The sequence below is a fragment of the Rhinopithecus bieti genome, unplaced genomic scaffold (assembly GCF_001698545.2).
Source record: "Rhinopithecus bieti isolate Rb0 unplaced genomic scaffold, ASM169854v2 scaffold_14839, whole genome shotgun sequence".
NCBI lineage: Eukaryota > Metazoa > Chordata > Mammalia > Primates > Cercopithecidae > Rhinopithecus > Rhinopithecus bieti.
In genome coordinates, this window is record NW_016808133.1 from 1481945 (window position 1) to 1507181 (window position 25237).

General features: G+C 50.1%; 1 protein-coding gene across 1 annotated transcript in view; it reads right to left on the minus strand.

The window, feature by feature from the left end:
- Window positions 1–8613: 8613 nt before the first annotated feature.
- The window catches only part of GALNT2 (polypeptide N-acetylgalactosaminyltransferase 2), a 104524-nt gene continuing 87900 nt past the window's right edge, over window positions 8614–25237 (minus strand). Inside the window, exons 13-15 of the mRNA XM_017885590.1 lie at window positions 24651–24777; window positions 15493–15612; window positions 8614–11514 (exon numbers count right to left, since the gene is read on the minus strand). Of these exons, the coding sequence (XP_017741079.1) occupies window positions 11359–11514; window positions 15493–15612; window positions 24651–24777 (403 nt within the window). The 3' untranslated portion in view covers window positions 8614–11358. The remainder of the gene's footprint in view (window positions 11515–15492; window positions 15613–24650; window positions 24778–25237) is intronic.

Here is a 25237-nt window from a genome sequence, read left to right on the forward strand (position 1 = left end):
TAGCCGTGATGGTCTCCATCTCCTGACCTCGTGATCCGCCCGCCTCGGCCTCCCAAAGTGCTGGGATGAGAGACATGAGCTACCGCGCCCGGCCAACTTTGTGAATTTCATTTCCCTATTTAACCGAGGAAGAAACTTGAGCACAGAGAGCAGAGATGGCGAGACTGAGGTCATGTAACAGGGTCCACATCAGAGCCATGAAGCATCCAAGGGCACAGGAATAGAGGACCCGAGACCATGAACCAAGCAGTCTGGCCCCAGAACCACAACCTGAACCCTACCCACTACCGCTTCTCCTGGCCGCCATGCAACTCAGTAATAACCCTTTGGCATGAAGTGTGGGCAATCCCTATTGTCTAATGGGGGCTGTCAAACTAGCCACGGCCTGAACTAAGTGCCCTGTGCCTCCTCAAAGTGTGATTCCCAGGCCAGCAGCATCAGCATCACCTGGGAGTCATTAGAACTATAAATTTCCACCAGGCACAGTGACTCATGCCTGTAATCCCAACACTTTGGGAGGCCCAAGTGGGTGATTGCTTGAGGCTAGGAGTTTGAGACCACCTGGGCAACATGGTGAAACCCAGTGTCTCCAAGAAATACAAAATTTACCCAGGCATGGTGTTGTGCACCTGTAGTCCCAAGCTACCCAGGAGGCTGAGGTGGGTAGATTGCTTAAGCCTGGGAGTTCAAGGCTAGAGTGAGCTATGATCGACACCACTGCACTCCAGTGTGGGTGACTCTGTCTCTAAAAAAATGAAGACGAGGACGGGCTGAGGCGGACTGATCACCTTACGTCAGGAGTTCGAGACCAGCCTGGCTAAAACATGGTGAAACCCCATCTCTACTAAACTACAAAAATTAGCCGGGCGTGGTGGCAGGTGCCTGTAATCCCAGCTGCTCAGGAGGCTGAGGCAGGAGAATCACGAACCCAGGAGGCAGAGGTTGCAGTGAGCTGAGATTGTACCACTGAACTGCACTCCAGCCTCGACAACAAGAGGGAAACTCCATCTTAAAAAAATGAAGAGGAAGAGGAAGAGGAAGAGGAAGAAGAAGAAGGAGGAGGAGGAGGAGGAGGAGGAGGAAGGAGAAGAAGAAGAAGAAAGAAAAAAGAAGAAAAGAAAGAAAAGAAAGATGAATTCTCAAATCCCACCCCAGTCCTGCCGAATCAGAAACTTGGGGACTGGGCCCTTGGACTCTGTTTTAACAAGCCCTCCTGGATACTCTTCTGTGCACTGAGGTTGGGGAAGCACTGGTTTGGTTTCCAACCCAGCTGTAATTTCTGAGCCTCTGGGGAGCTTTGCAAACACAGCAGGGCTTAGCTCCAGGGATTGCAGGTGGGCATCTGTTGTTATTGTTGTTAACTCCCAAGGTAATTGGAATATGCAGCAAGGTTTGAGAAGCACAAGTGTCATACAAAGAACAGGGCTTTGAGGTTCGAGAGCTGGGTTCAAATTCCTGTTCGGACATGACTCACATATGCCTTAAGCTTTCTAAGTCCTACTTGGTCCATCTGTTGAAAGCTGGAAATGAGCCCTGAATGAGAAGCTGGCATCGTTTCTGGAGCATGGCAGGTGCTCAGTGAACATTATCTCTCATCTTCTAAGCTCCCAGCACAAGCATGGCCCCCAGCTGATGCCGGAATGCACGTTGAGAGTGTCGGAAGGAGGACCTAGATGCTGGGGAGCGTGTCTTGGGATGGGACCTTAGAAGTCCTGTCCGGTGCTGAAAGCTGACCATCTGGACATACAAGTGTGCACCCTGTGCCATGGGGTTTGGAGCTGGCAGGAGGTGCAGCTGAGCCGTGCATGTGGCATGTGGAAATTACGAGGGCACTGGCCTTGTATGCGTCACCTTGGGGCTGCCAGAACAAAACAGTGCAGGCTGGGGGGCTTGCACAACGCAGAGCCCCGGATGCCAGAAGTCCAGGATCAAGGCGTTTAACGGGTTGGTTGCTCCTGAAGCCTCTCCATGGTGTGGGACGGCTGTCTTCTCCCTGTGTCTGCACGTGGCCATCCCTTTGTGTGTGTCTGTGTCCGCATCATCTCTTAGAAGCATAGGAGTCAGACTGCGGATCAGGGCCATCCTCATGACCTGCCCACCTCCCTAAGACCCCACCTCCTAATACCATCGCGTTAGGGGTTAAGATTTCAACCTATGAATTTTGGGGTGGAGGCACACAGATATCGACAACTACTGAATTGGCCTCTGGTTGGCCCCTTGTGTGATGAAATCAGTGCTGCAGTGAAGCTCATGAGCAGGGTGGTCCTGGTAGGTGTGCAGTTAGCTGCGGGCCAAATTCCACATCTTCAGCTCTACAATTGTGGTTTTCTCTCAAACATGTGAAGTGCACACAGCCTCAAAATCCCCAGTGCAGAGGGCTGTGAGAGTGGGAGGAAAACAGTGGCTACCCACGCCGCCCCTCAGCTCGGCCCTATGCCCTAGAGCCAGAAGCTTCCGGAGAGTTCTCTGGCCCCTCGCTGTTCCATCAGCCCCAGCTTCTCAGGTCCTTCCCAGATGTCCCCACCTGAACCAGCGGCCACATTCCCTGTCCTCCCCTCCTCCAGCCCCGTGTTCCTCACGTGAGGAGGGTGTTCCTCAACTGCTGGCATCAGACCAACTTCCTTGTTGCCAAAAATCCAGGTACCTCTTCCCAGAGCTCACCACGCTCTGGTTTGGGCCACAGGGCAGCCTCATTTATCCCGCACCTTCCTTCCCTTCCTTCCCTTCCTTCCAGCTGCCTCTGCCCAGCCAGCAGCGTCTTGCTGGTTCTTTCCAGCCTGTGTGTGGATCTGTATTTCCAGGCCCCCGTCCTCCCTCTCTCTGCCGTCCCCCTCTCTGGTGGTCTCTGACATCACTTCTAGGCTGTAAAAATGTAGGGCTAACACCTCCACCCTTATTTCCTGGGTCCCCGCACCATCCCGCATTCCCTGAAGACTTGGCAGATGTGGACATCCCATTGGCTCTCCTGCTCCAGTCCTTTTCCTTCTGGACGGCCCCGCAGACCTGCAGGGAAAGCTGGGGATGTTCATGGGAGCTGGGCTGCAGCTCTGGGCTGGCCTGGATCAGGAGGCAAATTAAAAAACAATTTTTTTTGAGACAGGGTCTTGCTCCAGGCTGCAGTGCAGTGATGCAATTATGGCTCACTGGAGCCTCAAACTCCTGGACTCAGGCAGTCCCGAGTAGCCCAACCACAGGGGTGCACCACCATGCCCAGCTTATTATTATTATTATTATTATTATTATAGAGATGGGGGTCTCACTATGTTACCCAGGCTGGTCTCAGACTCCTGGACTCAAGCAATCCTCCTGCCTTGGCCTTCTCAAGTACTGGGATTCCAGGCAGAGCCACTGCGTGGCCAGGAGGCACTTTTCATTCTTCCCCTCTGATCCTGACAATGATCTTCCAGGGTGAACAGAAGGATCCCCATTTCAGAGAGCAGGCTCAGTGACATCTCACGGTGACACAGGTGGTGGGTGGCAGGATGCAGCGGTGGAGCCCATCTCTCCCACCCCTGACCCTCCTGACTCCTCCCCTCCAGCCCTCATGAGCCGGTGGCAGTGACTCCAGCTTTCCCTGTTAGCAACAAGAGTCACTGCCCCTCCCCTGGCCACGACCAAAGGCCCATTTCGCTTCCCATCACCTCCTGTCCCCGTGTCCCCACTGGACCAGGAAGAGGACAGTCACAGCTGGGTGCTTAACTTGGCACTGTGTGGGTAAATCAGGCAAATGACTTAGCTGATCAGAGCCTCAGTTTCCCCAGGGGTAAAATGGGGGTAACAACATCTTTGTGTAGAGATAAGAGGTTATATGGATTGTGGGACACCCATTCCAGGGCCTAAGAAGTCACACCCAGTGTCACCTCCTCTGTTCACCCCTTTTCCTTTCCCTCAAGCCTTTCTTTTCACTCCTGGACTTCACTCCTGTGTGGCACCCGACAGTGGTAGCCACGCATTTACGTGCTCTGTCCCAAGACAGGCTCCTTCCCATCCTGCCCGCCCTCCTGCCGCAGACCTGGCAGGCCCAGATGAGGAGCTCAGAGAGGCATCAGGCAGCACCTGCCCTGCTCGTCCTGAGCTGGAGTCCAGGCCAAGGAGTCTCCGAGTGACAGTTTCATGGTCGAGGCCACGTCCGCAGCAGCGCAGAAACGCCTCAGTCTCTCCACCTCAAGTGGGACTTTGTGAAGGTCCTCGCGTTCTGTATTCTGGCTCCTTGCTTGCCAAGCAGTCTTCTGCCCACTTCCTTCCCACGTGGCTTCAACAGGGAGAGAAGCCGACCAGCAAAATCCCACTCCCCTTGGCCCACGTGTCACAGATCAATGGGTGGGCGTTGTGAGGATGGCGTGGCTTCCCTACAGCCTCTGAGTGGCTCAGCCTCACCCACCTGCTAGGGCACCCACCAGCTGTGATTTCTCAATATAAATGCAAATCAGGTGACCGACTGTGAGTCTCGTGGCTCAAGCAGCGCCTGTCCTCAAGGGCGGTCTGTTCCCATTTTTGCTCTCAGAATCAGGATCAGAGCTCTGGACAGCTGCCTGGGTCCTGGAGAACACCCCTTTGACCCTGCAGCAGGGAGATGACAAAGTCACAGAGGCTCCAGGACAGTGGGGACGATACATCTCACTGACATGGAGATGCTTAGAATTTAGGGAGTCCAGCAACTTAGATGGGAAAAATGACGTTATTTTCACAGCTTCCAACTGAAATGGAATATTTCCTTCTACTACGAATGTTGACAACAAAATAGGAACTTTGTCACTAATTAAAAAATCACAGATATTTTCATCACATTAATTATTGCAGCTTTTTGAAAACATTGTTTATGCTCATCACTACTTTAAATTATGGCAGCAATTAGACAGGAAGACTTGTTATTTAATGCATTAAGAAGCACATATTAGGAAAATATTTTGATAACTGTGTCTTGGTATAATTAGTTTTCTTTGTAATCCCATATAATCAATGTGTTTTATTCATTTGAATACCTTCTGAGAGGAGGCCCTGAGTTGATGGCTCACGCCGAAGGAGTCCGTGGCATCAACAGGGGGAAGGGGCTCAGCAGGGTCTGCGACGGCCTCTCTTAGGACGAAGGAATCCTGAGACCACGCTGCCACCCGTCCATCTGCTGCTGCCAGAATTCTTCCAGTGATGGCAAGTGCAGTGGGCACTAGGCTGCTCAATGAGTAGCCATCCTTTCCCTGTCCTCCTTGCCAGCAGAACCCACTTCCATGACATGGGAGGAGGCGGGAGGTGGCTGCTTCCTGGCTTCCCAAGGACCAGGCTCTGGGCAGTGGAACCTGGGAAGACTAAGGGGCGGAGAGTCTAAGGGGCAGGGAGTCTAAGGGGCGGGGAGTCTAAGGGGCGGGGAGACTAAGGGGTGGGATGGTCATTGGCAAAGGTGCATCTTCCCGAAGTCAAAAAGCAAAGATGCACAGGAGGAAGAATGCTCCAGGTCTGTTGAGTGACAAATGTTGGACGTTTGTCCACTCCAAGTCTCATGTTGAACTTTGACCCTCAATGTTGGAGGTGAGGCATGGCGGAAGTGTTTGGATTTTGGGGGTGGGTCCCTCCTGAATGGCTTGGTGCCATTATCACAGGAGTGAGTGAGAACTGATTGTTGAAAAGAGCCTGGCTCCTCCTGCCCCTCTCGCCGTGTGATGCCTGCTCCCCTCTGCCTTCCACTACCAGTGGAAGCTTTCTGAGGCCTCCCCAGAAGCAGAAGCTGGAGTCATGCTCCTTGTACAATCTGCAGAACCATGAGCCAAATAACCTACCGTTTCCAGTATTCCTTTACAGCAACGTGAACAGACTGAGTCCCGAGTACCCACTGTACTGAAATGAACCACGGTGGGAGGGGATGGAGGGGAGGGGTGGTCGGACAGGGAGCAGTTTGTCCACAGTAATGTCAAGCCCCAGGATCAACGTGGAATTCCATTACCTTTGGATTTATTGTTACACAAGACAACATCTCTTCTAATTTAACCTCCACTTAGGTGGGTTTTTTATAAAAGCTCTCCCATTGAGAATTCTCCCAACTTGAGAGCAAAGAGGACAGTCTCGGGGAAACTCCACAGTGGCTTTGGTGCCCCCCAAGGGTTCTTTCCACGCCCTTCAGGAGGCTGGCGCCTTGTTGAGACTGGGTCTTTACTCCTGAAGAGGAAATCATGGCTACTGCTCTATGATGCTCCTTATAACTGCATCCAGAGTCTGGTTCAAATCTGACTCACCCGTGGGTGTCACCTGGGCTGAGGACCAAAAGGTCTTCTCTGTAGCCCCTGCCCAGACCACTCCAGCCTGGGGCCCCAGGAGCTCAGGCAGAAACTGCTGAGCGAACACTCCTATTTACCCCTTTGGAACGCTAGGGGAGACAGTAGCTTTTGGAAACAGGATGTATGTTACTTGCAGGCACACACAATGCATAAAATCAAACATATATACATTGTATTAGGAGATTGCTGAGAAATAGGCAAGAACTGCTGAGAAGAGAGTTTTCTCTTCTCTTCTGTAGGTTAAGTCCATGAACAGAAGAGTGTGTCAGAGGCATTTTATTTTTCTGGCTGAACATTCCTGACAATGTGAAGTTATGCTGCAGAATCCAATCGCTGAGTTGGGCTGGGTATTTCATCCTGAAAAGCATTGCAAGCCTGACCCTTTCTGCTCCAGTCAGGAACTCCCGTCATTCCCCGCCCCCAGAGCCTTCCCCAGCAGTCACAATGCTCACGCACGGGGCCCGCCTGCCAGTCTGTCTTCTTCCTCCTGTGCTGTGCCCATCAGGGGGTCTTGCTGCTGTGTCCCGGTGCTGGGACCTCTCAGACGCTGCGCCCCTGCCGGCAACGCTCTCCCTCGCCAAGTCCCAATCCCACAGAACCTTCGAGACATGGCGCCAACAAGGGTGGACCACCCCCTGCCTCCACCGCCCCAAGAGCCTGCATTTGGCATGTCCTATTTGTCAACATTTAACATGTTTCCTCCTCACCCTAGGTCTTCTTTGGGACTATCAGTGCAACAGTTTTTCAACAAATAGTTACGGAATAAATAAACCTCTCCCTGTTATCAGAGCAGGAACCACGCACGGGATCCCTAGGGGGCTCCGCTGGGTGCTACAAAACAATGCTGAGAGTTCCTTTAGTTTTCTCAAATGGCAGCAAATTTTTAGTGTCCCAAATAATAGGGAAAGAAAATGGATTACATGTGGTCTCTAGAAGGTTTCAGACATTCATTTGGGCCAGTCCTGCCAGTGGCCAACCTCCTACCTCACCCCAATCTCAATCAAAATTGCTAAATAATTGGGCCGGGCACGGTGGCTCAAGCCTGTAACTGTAATCCCAGCACTTTGGGAGGCCGAGGTGGGTGGATCATTTCAGGTCAGGAGTTTGAGTCCAGCCTGGGCAACATGGTGAAACCCCATCTCTACTAAAAATACAAAAAAGTAGCCAGGTGTGGTGGTGGGGGCCTGTAATCCCAGCTACTCGGGAGGCTGAGATAGGAGAATCACTTGAACCTGGGAGGCAGAGGTTGCAGTGAGTCAAGATCGCACCACTGCACTCCAGCCTGGGTGACAAAGTGAGACTCTGTCTTGAAAAAAAAAAATTGCTAAATAATTGGTCAAGGTTATGTTTCCTTGAACCCTTGTGGGGCTGTTCAAATGTAGGTATTTTTGTTTCTGTTGTTGAGATGGGAATCTTGCTTCATTGCCCAGGCTGGTCTTGAACTCCTGGGCTCAAATGATCCTCCTGCCTCAGCCTCCTGAATAGTTGGGATTACAGGCACACACTACTGTGGCCTGGATCAGATGTAGGAATTTAAAAGATAACAAAAGGCTGGGTGCGGTGGCTCATGCCTGTAATCCCAGCATTTTGGGAGGCCGAAGCTGGCAGATCATTTGAGGTCAGGAGTTCAGGACCAGCCTGGCCAATATGGTGAAACCTCATCTCTACTAAAAATTCAAAACATTAGCTAGGCATGGTGGTGAGTGCCTGTAATCCCAGCTACTTGGGAGGCTGAGGCAGGAGAATCGCTGGAGTCACTGAGGTGGAGATTGCAGTGAGCTGAGATTGCAACACCACACTCCAGCCTAGGTGACAGAGCAAGACTCCATCTCAAAAAAATAAATAAAATAAAAATAAATAAATAAATAGTATCTGAAGAACCTCAGAGAGGCTTGGATGGAACTGGAGAGCCCCAGGTAACTGGTAAACAAGTCTATAAATCTTAACTACTTGAAAAACTGTAAAAATATTTGCCTCCCTGGTATGAAGCACAGGGTCTGGGTTCGAGTGCCAAGGGCTGGCTCCAGGCAGGTACACAGGAAGGACATGACCTTGAGCAGGCTAGCAACTTCTGTCACCCGCTTCGCCTGTGGCTGTAAAATGCAAATGTATTTAAGGGCTTGGCTGGGTGCCTGGCACGTCATAAACACTCCACGAATGATAATGATTACTATTACAAATAAGAGTAACCAACCAAAGGGCACAGCAATTAAAGCACATCTGCAAAGGGTGATAAGAAACGGCCACTGAGCAGGAACTGCAGAAGGCTGACCCCGATCCCAGTCCCCACACCCACCCCACCCAGCCCTCACACACTAGGACAGACTCTGGCCAGCAAAGAGCAGTATCTAGAAAGTATCTTCTCTTTATTTAAGTTAAACAATTTTCAAGGATGGTTTCCATCTATAAAATGGACAAAGTACAAGCTCTGTACAGCAGTTCTTTTTAAAAATCAACTGGAAAAAAAAATTACCAAACTATATTTTGAATTTGCAAAACATACTCACAGATACCATCATCTGAGCTTTTATGAAGACATAAGAAAGGACCACCACAGAGAAGACAACTCACTTCGGCACGCTTTGCTCGAAGGGCTCTTAGGAAAGAATTCTGAGTTTTAAAAACAGGAGTGGGAGGGTGGGATAGTCCCGATGACTAAAAAATAACGCAACCACAGTAAGTCACTTTGGCACACTGTGTCATGTAAACATAGCTCACCGCAAAGGACCCCTCCCCAGCCCACCTCTGCTCTTGACACCCGGACCATCCAAAGCCATCCCCCAGCTCAGGGAGAGGACGCTGCCCCCAGGGCATGGCCGCACAAGGGCCTGGGTAGACATATCTGATGACACGAAGGCTGAAAGGACCTGGGGGTGCAGGCAGGGTGAAGGTGTGGGGGCAAGGGATTAATCAAAAAACTTGATTTTAAAACAAGCCAGATTCATCCATTTTTTTCCCCTCCTAACAGCAGTAGTAGCTTGCGGGTGACAGGGTCTGACAAAAGAACCTGGGTGCTGGGGGCTAAGCATGCCCTGCTCTGGCCTGCATTCCACAGCCTTGCACGGGTACCTAAGGGGGTTTTCCTCAGGCTCCCCCAAAGAGCCCACTGTGAAAGACAGAAGCGTGCGGAGTTACTCCGGTGTGGGGCCACACTGCCCACTCAGGACACATCTGGTTGCATGGCAGGGGAGGCGGGAAGAGAAGACCTATAGGGCAGGCCTCCAGCCAGGCTTCCACCTTGGGCCGCTGTCCGACAGTGCACACCCATGGGGCTCCTGCCGGGGAGGAGGACACACAGTGGCCTCTTTCATACAAGACACAGGGAGGAGCATGGCACTGGCACAACCTCCCAGGGCGGCTCCTAACTCCAAGGCCGCCGCTGTCCCTCCGAGGGGCCTGCAGGTGTGCCTATCTGATGCTTTTCTTGGACTGCCAGGCCGTGCCAGCCTCTCTTTGAGACTGAGCATCTGTGTGTGCGGTGCTGGAGAAGGCGGCTGGGAATGGAGGAGCAAGCAGGGCACCAACCACAGAGTGGCGGGGTGACGAGGAACATTGCTGAGCACCCAGGCAGACGCCAGGCACCTCTCCCCATTATGACTTTTGGTTCATAACTGTCTGTGGTTTAACAGGACCCCAAGGCTCTTGTCTCCTGTCCTGAATCCTCAGTGTAAATGAGCAGGTATTGTTTGGTTCTGACCCTTCCTAATTCTTTCCCCAAAGCCCCCTGAAGCAGTCACGTTGGCCAGGTGGGGTGTGGGAGGGGGCTGCGGGCGGGGCAGGACTCGTTGCCTGGCTGGAGATCCCCAGGCCAGCAGGTGTGCAGGGCTGTGAGCCAGGCCTGTGCCCAGGCTGAGAGGCTCATCCCTGACACTGCTGGCCATTAATTCTGAAGGCCCAGCATGCAGGGCTGAGATCACAATGAGGCCAATGCTAGCGTGTGACAGCTGCCTGGCATCATTGGTCTGCCCTGTCGCCAGGGGGCAGCGGTATCGCTGGCTCACATTGGGAGCTATGGGGTGGTTTATATTCCTTAAAGAAAAGAAATTTAATGTAAAAAGACCCAAAGTGATATCTGTCAAAATAAGTAACCCCTCCAGGTTCACAGATACGCATAGCACACAGAGTGGATTCTGACACACAGTAGTGACTCTCAGGCTGACTGACGCCCAACACAGATGCCCGGGCTGAGGCCGGTGGTCTGGAGGAAGCCCCCCCAGCTGGCCACAGCAGTAGCACCAACTGGCTGATCGGGCTCCAGGGGACAAAGGCCACCTCCTCCCTCCGTGAGAACCTGGCCCCACCGGGCTCTGGCCCCTTCTCCCGGAAGCTGCGAACGGCTTTGTGGGGAATTTACAAGATGATGATGACCTACACAAACCATAGGGAACTGACCGTACATTCTTTCTACAGAAACCATAGGGAACTGACCGCACATTCTTCCTACAGAAACCATAGGGAACTGACCGTACATTCTTTCTCTATATAGCTTTATATTTAGCGTCCCACCTTAGACAACTTCATCCTCAGATATAGCAAGTATATCAGGTGGAGGGGAGTCTGGACCAGGAAGACACTTGGGAACGGAGCAGAGAGAGGGGCTATCGACGTAAACCTGCCACGTGACACGACTCGGCTTTGTGGAAACCGTATGTGATTTCGATGGGATCGAAAATGGAGATTTCAAGAGTTCTCCTCGCTCCCCTGGGCATGTGTGCCCCCTCCTCCCGCCCTGCCCTCAGCTCGCATGCGTTCCTTCAGTTGCTTCTTCTACCACTCCCCGGTCGGCCATTGCTGGATGTCACTCAGTTGCAGAGCCAGCGGAAGTGAAAGCTGGAAGGAAGAGGGGCACTCCAGCCTGGGGAAGGGGGCCCAGCTGGGCTGCACCGAGAGGAGGGGGAGGGCAGTTCTCGCTTCTTGCCGCTGTTGCGTCTGCACAGTCGTCCGTGCCTTGCCGAAGTTCGACTTTCAGACCATGATGGAATACTGAGGTATATTAGTTTCGCGGAAAGTTTAAGAAACATAATCAATAATGTGATCACCAGACTCCACCCGATGGTGCAGGAGACAGGACGGCAGGGCCTCCCGGGCCCTCCTACTGCTGCAGGTTGAGCGAGAACTTCCACTGCTGCGAGAGGGCTGGGCCGCACACCTCCACGCTCAGGCCCCCGCTCTTGGCTGTGCGACTGTCCAGGCACAGGTTGCTGCCCACATGCCTCAGCTTGGAGTTGCCCTCGATCTGTTCCCATTTCTGCAAGACACAGGAGAATGCCTTAGAGTGTGGCCCCCAAGCAAAGGAGTACAAACAGATCTGTGTGAATTCAGGAGCTTGTGCTGCTGCTGGGGGCCCAGGAAGGAAACGTATTCTCTGCCTTGGATCAAAACTCAGAACCTCTCTTGCCCCAACCTTTCTGTGGGCCTCCTCTGAGCCCCAGCACTCTGGGCACCCACCCCTTCGTCATTAACACAAGGATTTGATGTAGGGGAATTTGCATGCCTTCGTAAGAAAGCTTGATCCAGTGATGGTTCACCCCAAGATGAGATCCACACAAAGCAGAGCCAGCTCCTCCCCTGGCTGCTGGAAAGCAGCCCTGTCTGGAGGCCTTAGTCTCGGCACCTCCATGCTCCCACTTGGGGCTTTCTGCTCCGGGGAGCCAGAGGAACCATGTCAGGCCAAATGTCAGGAAGAGAGATGCTTGTGTGAACAGAACATAGGGCTGAGAAGCCTATTTCTATGCGGTCTGTTCTCTACTGGTGTGCAAGCTCCTTGGTGGATATGAGAAACTTGTCTCTGCTACCCTTGAGGCCCATGGTGCTCTGTATGGCGGGGACCAATGTTTGCTGAGTTCTGAACATGCCGCTTGTAAAGTATAGGGTACGATGCCTCTTTACTAACACTCAAATCAAGCAAACAACCAAACTCAACCCACGCACCCGTTACCCACCAACCAAGCCAGAAATCAAAGCACACAACCCAGCCTGAAGGAAATCTGAGGAGCCCTGTCTATAGCAAGTAACATAAATACTTTCAGCCTGAGTTCGGGCAGCTCACTCCAGTAATCCCAGCACTTTGGGAGGGAGGCTGAGGCAGGAAGATAGCTTGAGGTCAGGAGTTCAAGACCAGCCTGGGCAACATGGCAAGAATTCATCTCTACAAACATTTTTTAAAAAAATTAGCAGGGCATGGTGGTGCATGCCTGTTGTCCTAGCTCCTTGCAGGCTGAGGTGGGAGGATTGCTTGAGCACAGGAGTTTGAGGCTGCAGTGAGCTATGGTCATACCCACCCCTGCACTCTAGTCTTAAGCAACAGAGCGAGATCCTATCTCAGAAAAGAAAAGAAAAATCCCCATTTAAAAATCTCTAATGTTTGTTCTTAAAAAACAAAAGTAACAATTTTTTTCCTCCCCAAAGCTCTTGTTTCAAATAATGAAGTCTGTGGTTCTAATTCATTTTTTATACTGTGTGCACTAAAGCTCCTTCACCTAAGTATTTTTTGCAAATCCTTTTGACATTGCAGAATTAAATTTTCTCACTCTTGCCACCCTTTCCTCTTTGACTCTGCAAATATGCACATAATACGAAAACATGGACGTGCCTGGAAACCAAATATTCCAACTGGCAAAGCCAGTTCAGCTCCAAGATAAAATCTGTAAGGAGCTTCCTCTTGAGGGGCCAGTGAGTGAGGCAGGGAAGAGCCGGTGCAAGCAGAGGAGCCCAGTGCTGGGGACCCGACCTGCGTGAACCACCACAAGGATGTTGTCACCTGGACCCTGCCTTCCTTATTTCCATCCACCTGCTCACCTGGAGTTCTTGCCAATAGGGAAAGACAGTGCAATCAGAGGAGCCAGGGGAGGCTTTTGCTAAGTGCCCATCATTTCGTCTTTCATTTCCGGCTCCCTCGTTTCTGTCAATCACCCCTCATGCTGTTTTTCCCCATTATCATGTAAAGTGTGTACTGAGGCTGCCCTGTCACTCTGAGCGGCCAGAATCTTCTCAACAAAGAATTCGGAATGAACGGAATCTGATTCTGGCCACTGGAAGGACTGCCTGTCATGTGTCAAAGCATCAGCTAAATGAAGAACCGTAGAAAAACAATAACCAAACCCCAGCTCCGTCTCGCACAGGTGGCCTTGTCGGCTCTGATGTCTGTCTGATGGGATTGTGGTGGCGGGGGTGCAGCACAGATTTTCAAGGCAGCCAGACCCTACTGAAATGGCCCCCACATCCTCTATAATAGCCTGAGTCTTGGGGTTGAAAACCTAACAGATCCCCATTTAGACACGCCATACATCCAGAAAAACTTATTCTCGATAGGTCTTCTCATGCTTCACGAAGGTCCTAAGGCATGTCAGTTATGGTTCCCCAAAACTGGGACTGAAGCAGAAACACCTGTCAGTTCTTGAAATTAAGCAATATTGAAGTAACCATTTGTTTTTTAAAAAAGTGTCATCAAGTCATCACTTTATCAATCCATTACATCCAGACAGCTCTGCTCCATTACATCCCAGGGAATGTGTTTGAGACTCACCCGGTACTTGGCTTAGCAGATGCCAGCCTTGCCCTTGAGGAGCTTCCTCTTGAGGGGCCAGTGAGTGAGGCAGTTTCTAGGTGGTTTGGGTACAAGCAATGGTAGCTTTCTCTTGTTTAACAGGCATTCCCTTACACATTTTGGTATCAAGTCATCAACACAGATGGACATTTAGAGATGTGGATTATGACCAGAACCCTACAGAAGGGCTCCCGCTACCAGGAATCTGGGACTCTGCAGAGCAGGGAAGGAGGAGCACCCAGAGCTGGCACAGGGGTTTGAAGACAGACAGGTGAAAGAGGGCCCTCTGTAAGCACCTGTCTGACAACTGGGGTCTGAACAGGGGACTCGGTCCTGGCCTGGTCTTCCCAGATGACTCTAGGTTGGAGGCAATGACTTTCTGAGCCTCAGCTTTCTGTGCTGTGAAATTAAGGTTGGACTAGAAGCTGGCTTAGGCTCTTGGCTCCAGTAGGCTCCATGCCTCACTTTCCCTACATCTCATCTATCTCTAAGGACCAACTGTAAGAACAGGGGCAGGCATTCCAAGTATGGGCATGCTAGGACGACCTTTTGTGCTTGCATTCCTATTAACAGTTACCCCATGTCTTGAGAAAGGGTGTGCCGACAAGCTGCCACAAGGGAATATGTCAGAGAAAACCAGCTTACAAGGCAGGTAAAGTCTATTCTGAAATGTTTAAAGAAACTGTGTTTATATGTGTGTGTGTATGTATATATATGTGTACACATGTGGCGTGTATATATGTATATGTGACGTGTATATATCGGTGGTGCTATGTATATGTATATATGTGGTATGTATATATGCTTATCGGTGGTGTTATGTACATATATGTGCCATGTATATGTGGCATGTATATATGTATATATGTGGCATGTATGTATATGTGGTGTGTATATATGTACATATACAGCACATATATATGTATATATGTGGCATGTATATATATGTGGTGTGGGTATATATGTATATGTGGTGTTTGTATATATGTATATGTGTGGCATGTATATGTATGTATGTGGCATGTATATATGTATATGTGGCATGTATACATATGTGTGTTTAATGTGTATATATGTGGCATGTATATATGTATATATGTGGCGTATATATGTATATATGGTGTGCACATATGCATACATATGTGGCGTGTATATGTGGTTCGTATATATATGTGGTGTATATGTATGTGTATGTGTGTATATATGTATATATGTGGTGTGTATATATGTGTATATATGGTATCTATATATGTATATATGTGGTATGTATATATGTGTATATATGTGGTATATATATGTATATATATGCACACACATATACAGACACACACACACTTGCATTATGTATCGAGTACCATCCACTTGAACATTAATCATTTAGAATTTCTATAAATTTAAATAGAAAAAAGTATTTGATGATTAAACAAAAATAGCTAATTTCTCTTTAAATTTTTCAGTGGCATAGGGAAGAGAATGAGAATATAATCAGAAATAAGCAACAGCAGGCTTGTGGCTTAAGTCCAATAGGGCAGCTAGACATTATTCATAGTGATGCAAAAGAACACCTAAGTACACGCCGAGCCGGATGCTTCATGAGGCTGCGCAGAGCAAGAGGGCGCAGGCCGTGGCTGCCCTGGTCTGGGTTAATCATGGGCACCCACGGGTGCCTGCAAGCCGTACCTGTCTGCTGTCATTTTCTCGGCAGCCCTGCAGCTTTATCAGAGAGCCCGGTGCCCGGTCCACCACAGTAAGGCACAAATCCATGTGCTTCACCGACTTCTCCTTCGTCAGGGCCCATTCCTGGAACACAAAACCAGAAGTCAGAGGCGTGCTATGCACAGGGCTGTGAAAGGAAAGAAGGGGCACCAATGAGGGCTCCAAAAGGAAAAGGGTCAGGGTGCGGAGCTTAGATTCAGAACCCCTGAGCCACCTGAGAACGAAAGAATTACTTTTTGCCTAAGGGCAAATTTATAACACCAGAGATGTGGGAGAACCTCACAATTGAGCAGTCAGTTGGCTGAGTGATGTGCAGAAGTGCTCTGAGGATCTCAGTAACTAAAACAAAACTATTAACTATTTTAGCCCCAAATACAAGTTAGACTGCCTTGTTCATTTTTCTATAATTCAATGCGAATTGTAAAAACTGTGGCACAAGCTTGGTTATACACCAGGTAGACAGTCGGCAACTGGTCCACCCATGCTGTTTTGGGATGACTCTGCCCTCATGCAGGTATGGCCTGCAAACAGCACTGATGAGAATGTGGACTGCAGTAAATAACACATTGCATACTGAAGCAAAATATATCATGTATAGCCTCCTGAGTGAATGCTAATTGATCTATGGATGCTCATGAAGCCCTCTGAAAACTGGAGGAATAGATCTATGCATTTCTCCACACACATTACAGCTAAATTTAATTAGGTGCTATGTGCCAGGCATTATTTTAAGCCCTTTATACAACAGCTCCATGAGGGCTACTATTATTCTCATTTTATAGATGAGAAAACTGAGCTACAGAGTGTTTAAATCACAAGCCCATGATGTTAACAAACAGAAACACATATATACGTATAAACACACACAAGTTATAGGCTGTGACAGGGTGAGAGGACAACCATTTTGGATACTAAACAAGACATGGCCCCAGGCGGCAGAGGAGGCCAGAACCTGTTCCAGGCAGGGCCACAGCAGGGACTGGGCTTCTGACCATCACTCTCCACTTGTCCCACCCAAAGGGATGAACACCCCTTAATATCCAGAGGCAGCAAGGCCCTTTCCAGCTTAAAACCCCACAGGGACTCACTATCCACTTCCATCCCCTTCCACTCTAAGCCCCGGCACGCTGCGGTGGCCCTCCCCTCCCTTCATCTGTTTGTCTTTCCATCGGTCTGTCCCATGACCACCTGCTGCACACCTGCATGACACAGGCACTGTCACACAGCCAGGCTCACTTTCTAGTGGGGAAAATGAAAGACACACAAATAAATGTATTCTGTAACTACAGGCTATTATGTGTATTCTGAAAATGAAAGACACACAAATAAATGTATTCTGTAACTATTTTGTGCTATGAAGGCACTGTTTTTCTTTTTTCTTGGTTCTTGGAAACAGAGGTAAGGAAAGGAACAAATAGTGTTTAAAGAAGCCTCACTGCCTAGTACCTACATCATGTTGGAACAAATAGTCCGTCATTAGAAAAACATTAAAAGCTGACGATACAGCTGGGTGAGGTGGCTGAGGCCTATAATCCCAGCACTTTGGGAGCCAAGGCGGGAGAACTGCTTGAGGCCAGGAGTTTGAGATCAGCCTAGGCAACATGGCGAGACCTTGTTTGTACTAAAAATAAAAAATAAGTTGACCGGGTGTGGTAGTGCATATCTGTGGTCCCAGCTACTTGGGAGGCTGAGGTGGAAGGATCGCTTGAACCTGGGAGGCTGAGGCTGTAGTGAGCCGTGATTGTGCCACTGCATTCTAGCCTGGGTGACAGACCGAGACCCTGTCACAAAACATAACAAAACCCTAAAGATTCCAGCATTCAGACCTTACATAACCACGGGCGGGGTGCGCCATCTCCAGCCCTCAGCATCAGCAGAGGGGATGCAGAGGCACGGATGCCCGTCTAGGAATCAGTGAAGAGGCTTTCACCTGTCTGAAGACTTCCTTCTCCCCTAACAGGGAGGGAGGCTTGGGCAGGCCTGCTCACTTCCCGGGTCTTCCATTTTCTCACCTTCTAATTTGTGTTCCTCACATTCTACTCCGTGAGGAATTCTAGGAAAAATGGATTCTAGGTCAAATAAATTTGGGAAACAGATGTTGTGCTGCGTTTATCTCTTGGAAATTCAGTCTATTAAAGGCTCTGAAGAGTCCTAGAGTGGAAGCACCTGCTTGGCCTGTGCACTGCGGCCTCCCAAACACGGCATGGAGGGAGCCCTGACCCACCCACTCCTGCCGGCCACATTCTTTGGGGAAGGCCACCTGACTTTGAGTCGAATCCCAACATTCTATGATGTTCTCATTCAACATGGGTGAGTTCCAGCCAGCTCTTCTAAGCACCCACAGGCACTCCACATCACCAATACTCTAGGACAGTATGACATCATAAACATAATCATTTGGTCTCTGCCCCTGGTTTCTGGCACAATCACAAGGCTCCTAAAACTCTTGCCATTTCCTGAGCTACAGGGGTTTTAACACTGTCTTTCATTCTAGTGTTTTGTCTTTGACTCCGGTTCCTGACAGACAGCTCTTAATCCCTTGGAATTTCTTGGGTGATGGGAGTGTCTTTTGTTCTAATGAAGCAACTCTAATGGGCTCCTGGATGGGGCTGGTCACCAGAAAGACCAGGTTATGCCGAGAAGCTTGAAACTGTCAGTCCCCCACCACCCCATCCTCTGGGAAGGGGAGAGGAGCTGGAGGTCATGCCCATGTGATGAGGCCTCCGTCAAAGTCCCTGCACTCCGGGATGTGGCTGCCGGACACGCGGAGGTGCTGGGAGAGCAGCACACCTGGAGAGGGCACACCTGGAGAGGGCACACCTGGAGAGGGCATGGAAGCTCCGACACCCCAGCTCCACACCGTGCACTATGCATCTCTCCCATCCAGCTGCTCCTGGGTTTCAGTCTTTCCTAATAAACAGGTAAACCAGGAAGTAAACCGTTTCCCTGAGTTCTATGAACTGTTCTTGCAAATGAATGAATTCAAGGTGAGGTTGTGGGAGCCTTGAGTTAGAGTCAGACAGCAGGTGACAACTTGGACTTGTGACTGGCATCTGAAGTAGGAGCATCTTGTGGGAGGAAGCCTTTAACCCATGGGGTCTGTGCTAACTCTGGGTAAGCAGTGTCAGAACTGAATTGACAGGTAGGACACTCAGTGCCTGCAGATAACTGGAGAATTGCTTGGTGTAGGGGGAAAAGCCCACATGGCTGGTGTCAGAGGTGAGAAGTTTGGTGAGAGTATAAAGCAAGAAAAGCAGCTTGTTTTTTTCCTATTCACTGGGTCACAGAGTACGGAAGGTGTGGAGTGTACAGAGGAAGTCGTGTGTATTTCCCATATGCAGATGGCGCTCAGGATGGAGAGGGCCAGAAAGAAGCCCATTGTTCTGTCCCTGCACTCACAGGTGCCAGGGACACCACCCGGACATGTGAAACTGTGGCACATAGAGACGCCCACTCACGATGAAGAGGGGAGTCGTGAGTAAGGGGGACAACGCTGGTATGGAGAAGGGTTCCAGACTGTCCTTGGCAGCAGGTGTTGGCAGATGCTGGATGGTCTGCTGACACCCAGTTAAAGATGATGTCTGAATGTTTCTATAACCTCCTTGCTATTGTGTGCTTCATTACTGTAAAGCATACTTTACACAGGATTCCAGAAAAACTCATTCCGCTGGCAAACAACACAGCTAGGTGCCGTTTTGTCCTTCTGTTGCATTTCAATGATCTGAATTTGTAAAATAAAGTTCATCAATATATAAGAAATGCTTTTTTGAGCTGCCACTCTTAAAAGGCATGGCCATTCATTTTCTCATTTCCTGTGTGTCTGCCAAGGTTCAGCCGGAAACCAGATAATAAACCTCACTCTTCCAAAGCACCAGGACCTATTTTCAGTTGGGAGATATTACTTACCCTCTCGTTTCTCATCCGTGTCACATGCTATGCAAAAAAGCAACCCTTTCTGTCGGTTCAGAGAGGACTCACGCACAGTGGGTTTGTGAGCTGGAACATCTGAGCCGCACTGTCTAATGTGCTAGCTACAGGGCACACGGGGCCATTTACATTTAAATTCACCAGAATGAAATGAAATTAAACTTGTAATTCACACTAGTCATATTTTAAGTGCCCAGTTGCCACAATGTGGCTGATATACTGAATGGCAGATCTGGAGCATTCCCCTTATAGCACATGGTTCTACTGGAAAGAACTGATTAGACAGTAGCCCAGGGAGTAAGGTGCTCCCAAGCTGAGGCTATAACATGCATCAACATGCATCAATCATCCTGCCGTCTCACGTCACATTGTATCGCTGATGTGTTCATCTTTCCACTAGAAAACCCTTGCTCCTCAACTCCCATTTTTTAAAATGTTTATTTATTTATTTTTTTGAGACAGAATCTCACACTGTCGCCCAGGCTGGAGTGTAGTGGTGCGATCTCGGCTCACTGCAACCTCCACCTCCCTGGTTCAAGCGATTCTCCTGCCTCAGCTTCCCAAGTAGCCGGGATTACAGGTGCCCACCACCACGCCCAGCTAATCTTTTGTATTTTTAGTACAGACAGAGTTTCACCATGTTGACTAGGCTGGTCTCGAACTCCAGACCTCATGATTTGCCCATCTCGGCCTCCCAAAGTGCTGGGATTACAGGCATGAGCCACCGTGCCTGGCCCTAATTTATATTATTTTAGAAACACGGTCTCACTCTGCTGTTCAGGCTGGAGTGCAGTGGTGCAATCACAGCTCACTACAGCCTCGACCTCCGGGGCTTTAGCAATCCTCCTGTCTCAGCATCCTGAGTAGCTTGGACTACAGGTACAGGCCATCACACCTGGCTAATTTTTTTTTTTTGGTAAAGACGGAGCTTCCCTATGTTGTCCAGCCTGGTCTTGAACTCCTGGCCTCAAGCAATGCTCCTGCCTTGGCCTCTTAAAGTACTGAAATTACAGGTGTGTGCCACTGCACCAGGCCAAATCCTCATTTAGGATCACTTGGTAGCTCTTAAAGATCTGGTGGTGCCCTCTGACCCTAGACAAATCAGATCAGGCTCTCAGGCATCAGCATTTAGTAAAAGTTCTCTGGGCAGGCTGGGTATGGTGGCTCACGCCTGTAACCCCAGCACTCTGGGAGGTCGAGGCATGTGGATCACCTGAGGTCAAGAGTTCGAGACCAGCCTGGCCAACATAGTGGAATCTTGTCTCTACTAAACATACAAAAATTAGCCAGGTATGGTGGCACGTGCCTGTAATCGCTGCTACTTGAGAGGCTGAGGCAGGAGAATGGCTTGAACCTGGGAGACAGAGGTGGCAGTTAGCCGAGATTGCACCACTGCACTCCAGCCTGGGCAACACAGTCAAACTCCATCTCAAAAAAAAAAAAAAAAAAAAGTTATCTGAGCAATTCCAGGATGTGGCCATTGGAGGGGGACTAAGAGCGGGCAGCGAGTCACCACTTACTGCTGGAAACGAAGGGAAAGCCCGCGTGTGAGAACAGTAATGGCTGCACCGTTAGCAAAAAGGAAAAGGAAAAGCAAAAGCAGAGCGGGAGAAGCGCCCTGCAGATCCAATCTTGTTGATTCCTTGGCAGAGCCCTTCGCTGACCCCTGAAGTTCGTGCAGAGGCGAGGAACGGGTGCTCTGTGTCAAAGGTCTGTGCCATGGCTGCCCTCAGCACTGTGCCCTCTGCTCAGTGCCCCCACTGTGCAGAGAGGAATCCTGAAGACCCTCTACTGGGCAGGACGGGGTGGGGCGAGGGCCACAGCCCTGAAGGCGGGACACAGGCTGTCCTCCTGAGGGCAGGTGAGAAGGGTCACAGGCAGCAGCTACACAAGTCTTTGGTTCCCGTAGGCCTGCCGCCTCCACAGGGCCGGGACTCTGTCTCGTGTTACCAGCTGTGCAGTAATTAAGGAGCAATGCTGGCGGTGGGGCGAGCCAGTCACAGAGCCTGACGCACAGGGGATGAAGCTGCAGCCAGAGACTCTGATGACCAACTCTCTTGGCTGGGGCCTGGACACACGCTTCGGTTTAATGTGCTGTAGCGTAAGGTGTGTCGCTTTCCAGCAGAGGCGCTGACTCAGAAAGGAGTGACCTCTCCAACCTTCCGTGAATCATTGGAACAGTGCAGAGTGACAGCGGGAACTCCAGTGATTAAACACGAAGTGAGGCTGGCCAGGGATCACAAGAGGCCCAACACCCAGACAGTATGGAACCTGGGTGGGCACGTCGTCCGTTTTGTCATCCACAGACCAGAGGTAAGCTTCACCCAGCCCCACATGAATTATCCACATGTCTGTGTTTGGTGAAATCTGCATTAATGCTGTGTGACCGACCAAGCCCTGCAGCACTGTCTGTCCAGTTTAGATGAAACCTAGCTTGCTGAGAATGAGAACCAGCACTTCCCCCTTCCTCACGGAGCTCTGCTTTTCTGAGGGCATTTTGGTGCATTTTCACTAAGTTCTAGATGGAAACACATAAAACATCTCTCCCCAAGCTCACTGCTTTCCAGATCTCAAGAATGAAGCCCAAACCGTGGAAACACGCTGTGATCAGTGTAGAAGGAACACAGCCTGCGAGACGCCTCCTCCCATCACACCTGGACCACAACAGGAGCCACAGCAGCACCGCACAGCACCCTCCATCACCTCTGAGTGAGTCCCTTGGGCCCCCACTTCCCAGCAGTGACTGAGAACACAGTTAACGGCAGGGTCTTGGAAGGAGGGGTTACAAAGACACAGAAGCACGGTCACAGTGGGGACGGCACCTTCCCCTCTGCCTCTGCCCAACCCGCCAATACCAGCTGGCTCCTCCTCCTTTTACCCGCTTCATCTTCCACTCTCTTTGTCCTTCCCTGCCTCTGTATGGGTTCCTCCCTCCAGGTGACTCCTGACATTGGTGAGGCCTGTGATGAGTACCCAGGGGGACTCACCTGCTACAGTGTGAAATACCTAAAACTGGTCCATCAGGCTACAGCCAAAGGCTGGCTTGTGTGTGCACCCACACCTGAACCCTGCTCCCCAGGAGTGTCCTCACAGCCCAGAGACTACACACAGATGCCAGGGCCTGGGAGCCTGGGAATGGCATGCAGTCCTGCCACGTGGCAGAGGGAAGCCCAGTGATTAAACATGGAGGTGAGGGCAACAGGAATAACAGGAGGTGCAGCCACCCGGACAGCACAGAGGTGAGCAGGTGCCTCCTCTGTTTCATAACCCACAGTGGCTCCTCCACTTCAAGAACTCCACTGTGAGTTCTTGAAGGCGAGGGATTGCTTTGTTTGCCTTCTAATCCCTTTCTCTAACAAAATAGTACCGCCAAGTAGAAAATCCTCCAACAATATTTCTCAAAAGGACAGAGATCAATGATATGAAGTCATGTATAAGAAACAGACAGCAAAACAAGCTCTGCATCTGAGTAATAGAGAAAAAGAAGAAAGAAGCAGGACATGAGTCTAGGTGCATGTGCATAACGAAGAGAGGGAGACTGAGCCCAGGAATCATGAGAAGAGAGCTGTTGTGTGAGAATGTGATGAGCATATGTGCTACTGTGTGTGTGTGTCACACATGTGCACAGGCACTGGAAGCACACTCATACCTGTCAGCAAACCTGACCCATTGGCTCTTACCCAAACACAGCATCACATTTAGCTATTCCAAACCATCGAGACTGCTGACGCTGATACGGAGAATCCAGGATCAACTCTACCAAAATCACATGAGAAAATGAGGCTCTCTCTTATTTTCTGACTCATCAAAGCCAAGTATCTTCTATTTAAGGGCTGGGGATTTAGGGGAACCTGGGCCAGGCCCTGGCTACCTGCCCTATGCCCATGCTGGATGGGGACTGGCCCAGTCAAGCCCCAGGCAGGCAGGTTCCTCTCTCTCTTCTAATTTAGGATGTCCAGGCCATTGCAAGTAACTGCTAAAACCACATCACCAAGTGAAGAAAGGAGTCAAGGTATTTGTGGATTGCGGTCTGCCTGGACACTCACTTGGGAGGCGCACCCAGCTTTACACAAAAGCACATGCCCCCTTTCAAAAATACTTCCAGTTAAAGAAAGTTAAGAAATCAATACATTTAGGATACACACACGGAGTTAACCCGCCTTTTAAAACTGCAGGCTCTCCCAGTGCCAGGCAAGTTTTCAGGAAGGGGGTTAGAGGACACAGGATTTTCACCCAATCCCTATTATTATCTCATGGGAAAACTGTTTTTAGAATCCAAAGTCTCAGCTGGACCCATCAATCCTTCATTTTGTCTCTCCTTTGCGATGACGGGAGAAGAGAAGGTAGTGTTTTGTTTTTTGGTTTTTTTTGAGACAGAGTTTTGCTCTTATAGCCCGGGCTGGAATGCAATGGTACGATCTCGGCTCATAGCAACCTCCACCTCCCGGGTTCAAGCAATTCTCCTGTCTCAGCCTCTTGAGTAGCTGGAATTACAGATGCCCACCACCACGCCTGGCTAATTTTTTGTATTTTTAGTGAGATGGGTTTCACCATGTTGGCCAGGCTGGTCTTGAACTCCTGACCTCAGGTGATCCAACCACCTCAGCCTCCCAAAGTGTTGGGATTACAGGCGTGAGCCACCATGCCTGGCAGTTGTGAGATTTTATGCCTCTAGGAAAAGGTGTGTATGTGTGCAACTGAAGCAATTAATACTGAATATCTTCTATCTTAAGCTATCATTATCTAACAGGCAGGGGCTGTAACTAGCAGCTGCCTTAGTGCCCACAGTTAAGAATCTGTTATATAGGGGTACCAGGCAGGTGTAGACATCATATTCTGGGGCCAGACGCAGAGGCAGAACGGGTGCTTTGGTGTTGAGTGCACATGGCCGAGAGGACAGAGCTGGCAGGAAGAAGACCAAGGCCCTGCAACCAGCAACTGTGACCAGTGCACCCTTGCCACTGCAGCAGAGCCTGGTCCGAAGCTGATGACAGAGCTGATGCACCAAAGTGTGTGACATCCTATCTGGCCCTGGGGCTGGCTGTCAAAGAGGCTGTGGCCAGCAGGAGCCAGGCGCTTCCTCAAAGACATCACTCATCCCAGGAGAAAGGTGGTAGCCAGGACTTCTAACCTCAGGACCCCCGACTCCTGCTCTCTCTGGGCCTGCAGGTGACCTGGCTTCCCCAGGCACATACCTGGTTTCCCCCAGCATTGTGACATTCATAAACTCCAACCACACCATCAGCAAAGTGTCCCAGAGTGTCGAGGCAGTTAGTTCCCTGCTGCAAGGCCCCAAAAGCTATATCCTGATGGTCTGGAACCCTGAAAAACAAGGTGAGAATCACCTGCTTAATTGCACATGACCACTAGCTCCCGTCCACCAGCCCCTTTGCTCAGTGGTTTCATGACAGGTGACAGGAACAAGAGAAAGACCCAGTGACCAGGCATCGTGCCCCTTCCTACCACAGGTAGTGTGTGTCAGGGACACGGCATTTCTCCCCGGCTCTGGACTTCCAACACTTTAAGACTGTATGTTGGAGAAGTATTCTTTATATTCTGTATCAGGTCTTTTTTTTTTTCTTTTTGGAAAGGAAGGAAAAACTCCTGACACTCTTCAATGTTAGTCTTATTGGAGGTCATTTAGAAAATCAATGTGGTCAGATCCTGTTGCCTTGAACTTTCCAATACACTTAGGATCTGACCTTTATCCAGTCAAGACAGGAAAGGTGAGTAGACTTGTCAGGTGGCCTGATGCGAACAAAGCCACAGCCACGAGGAAGAA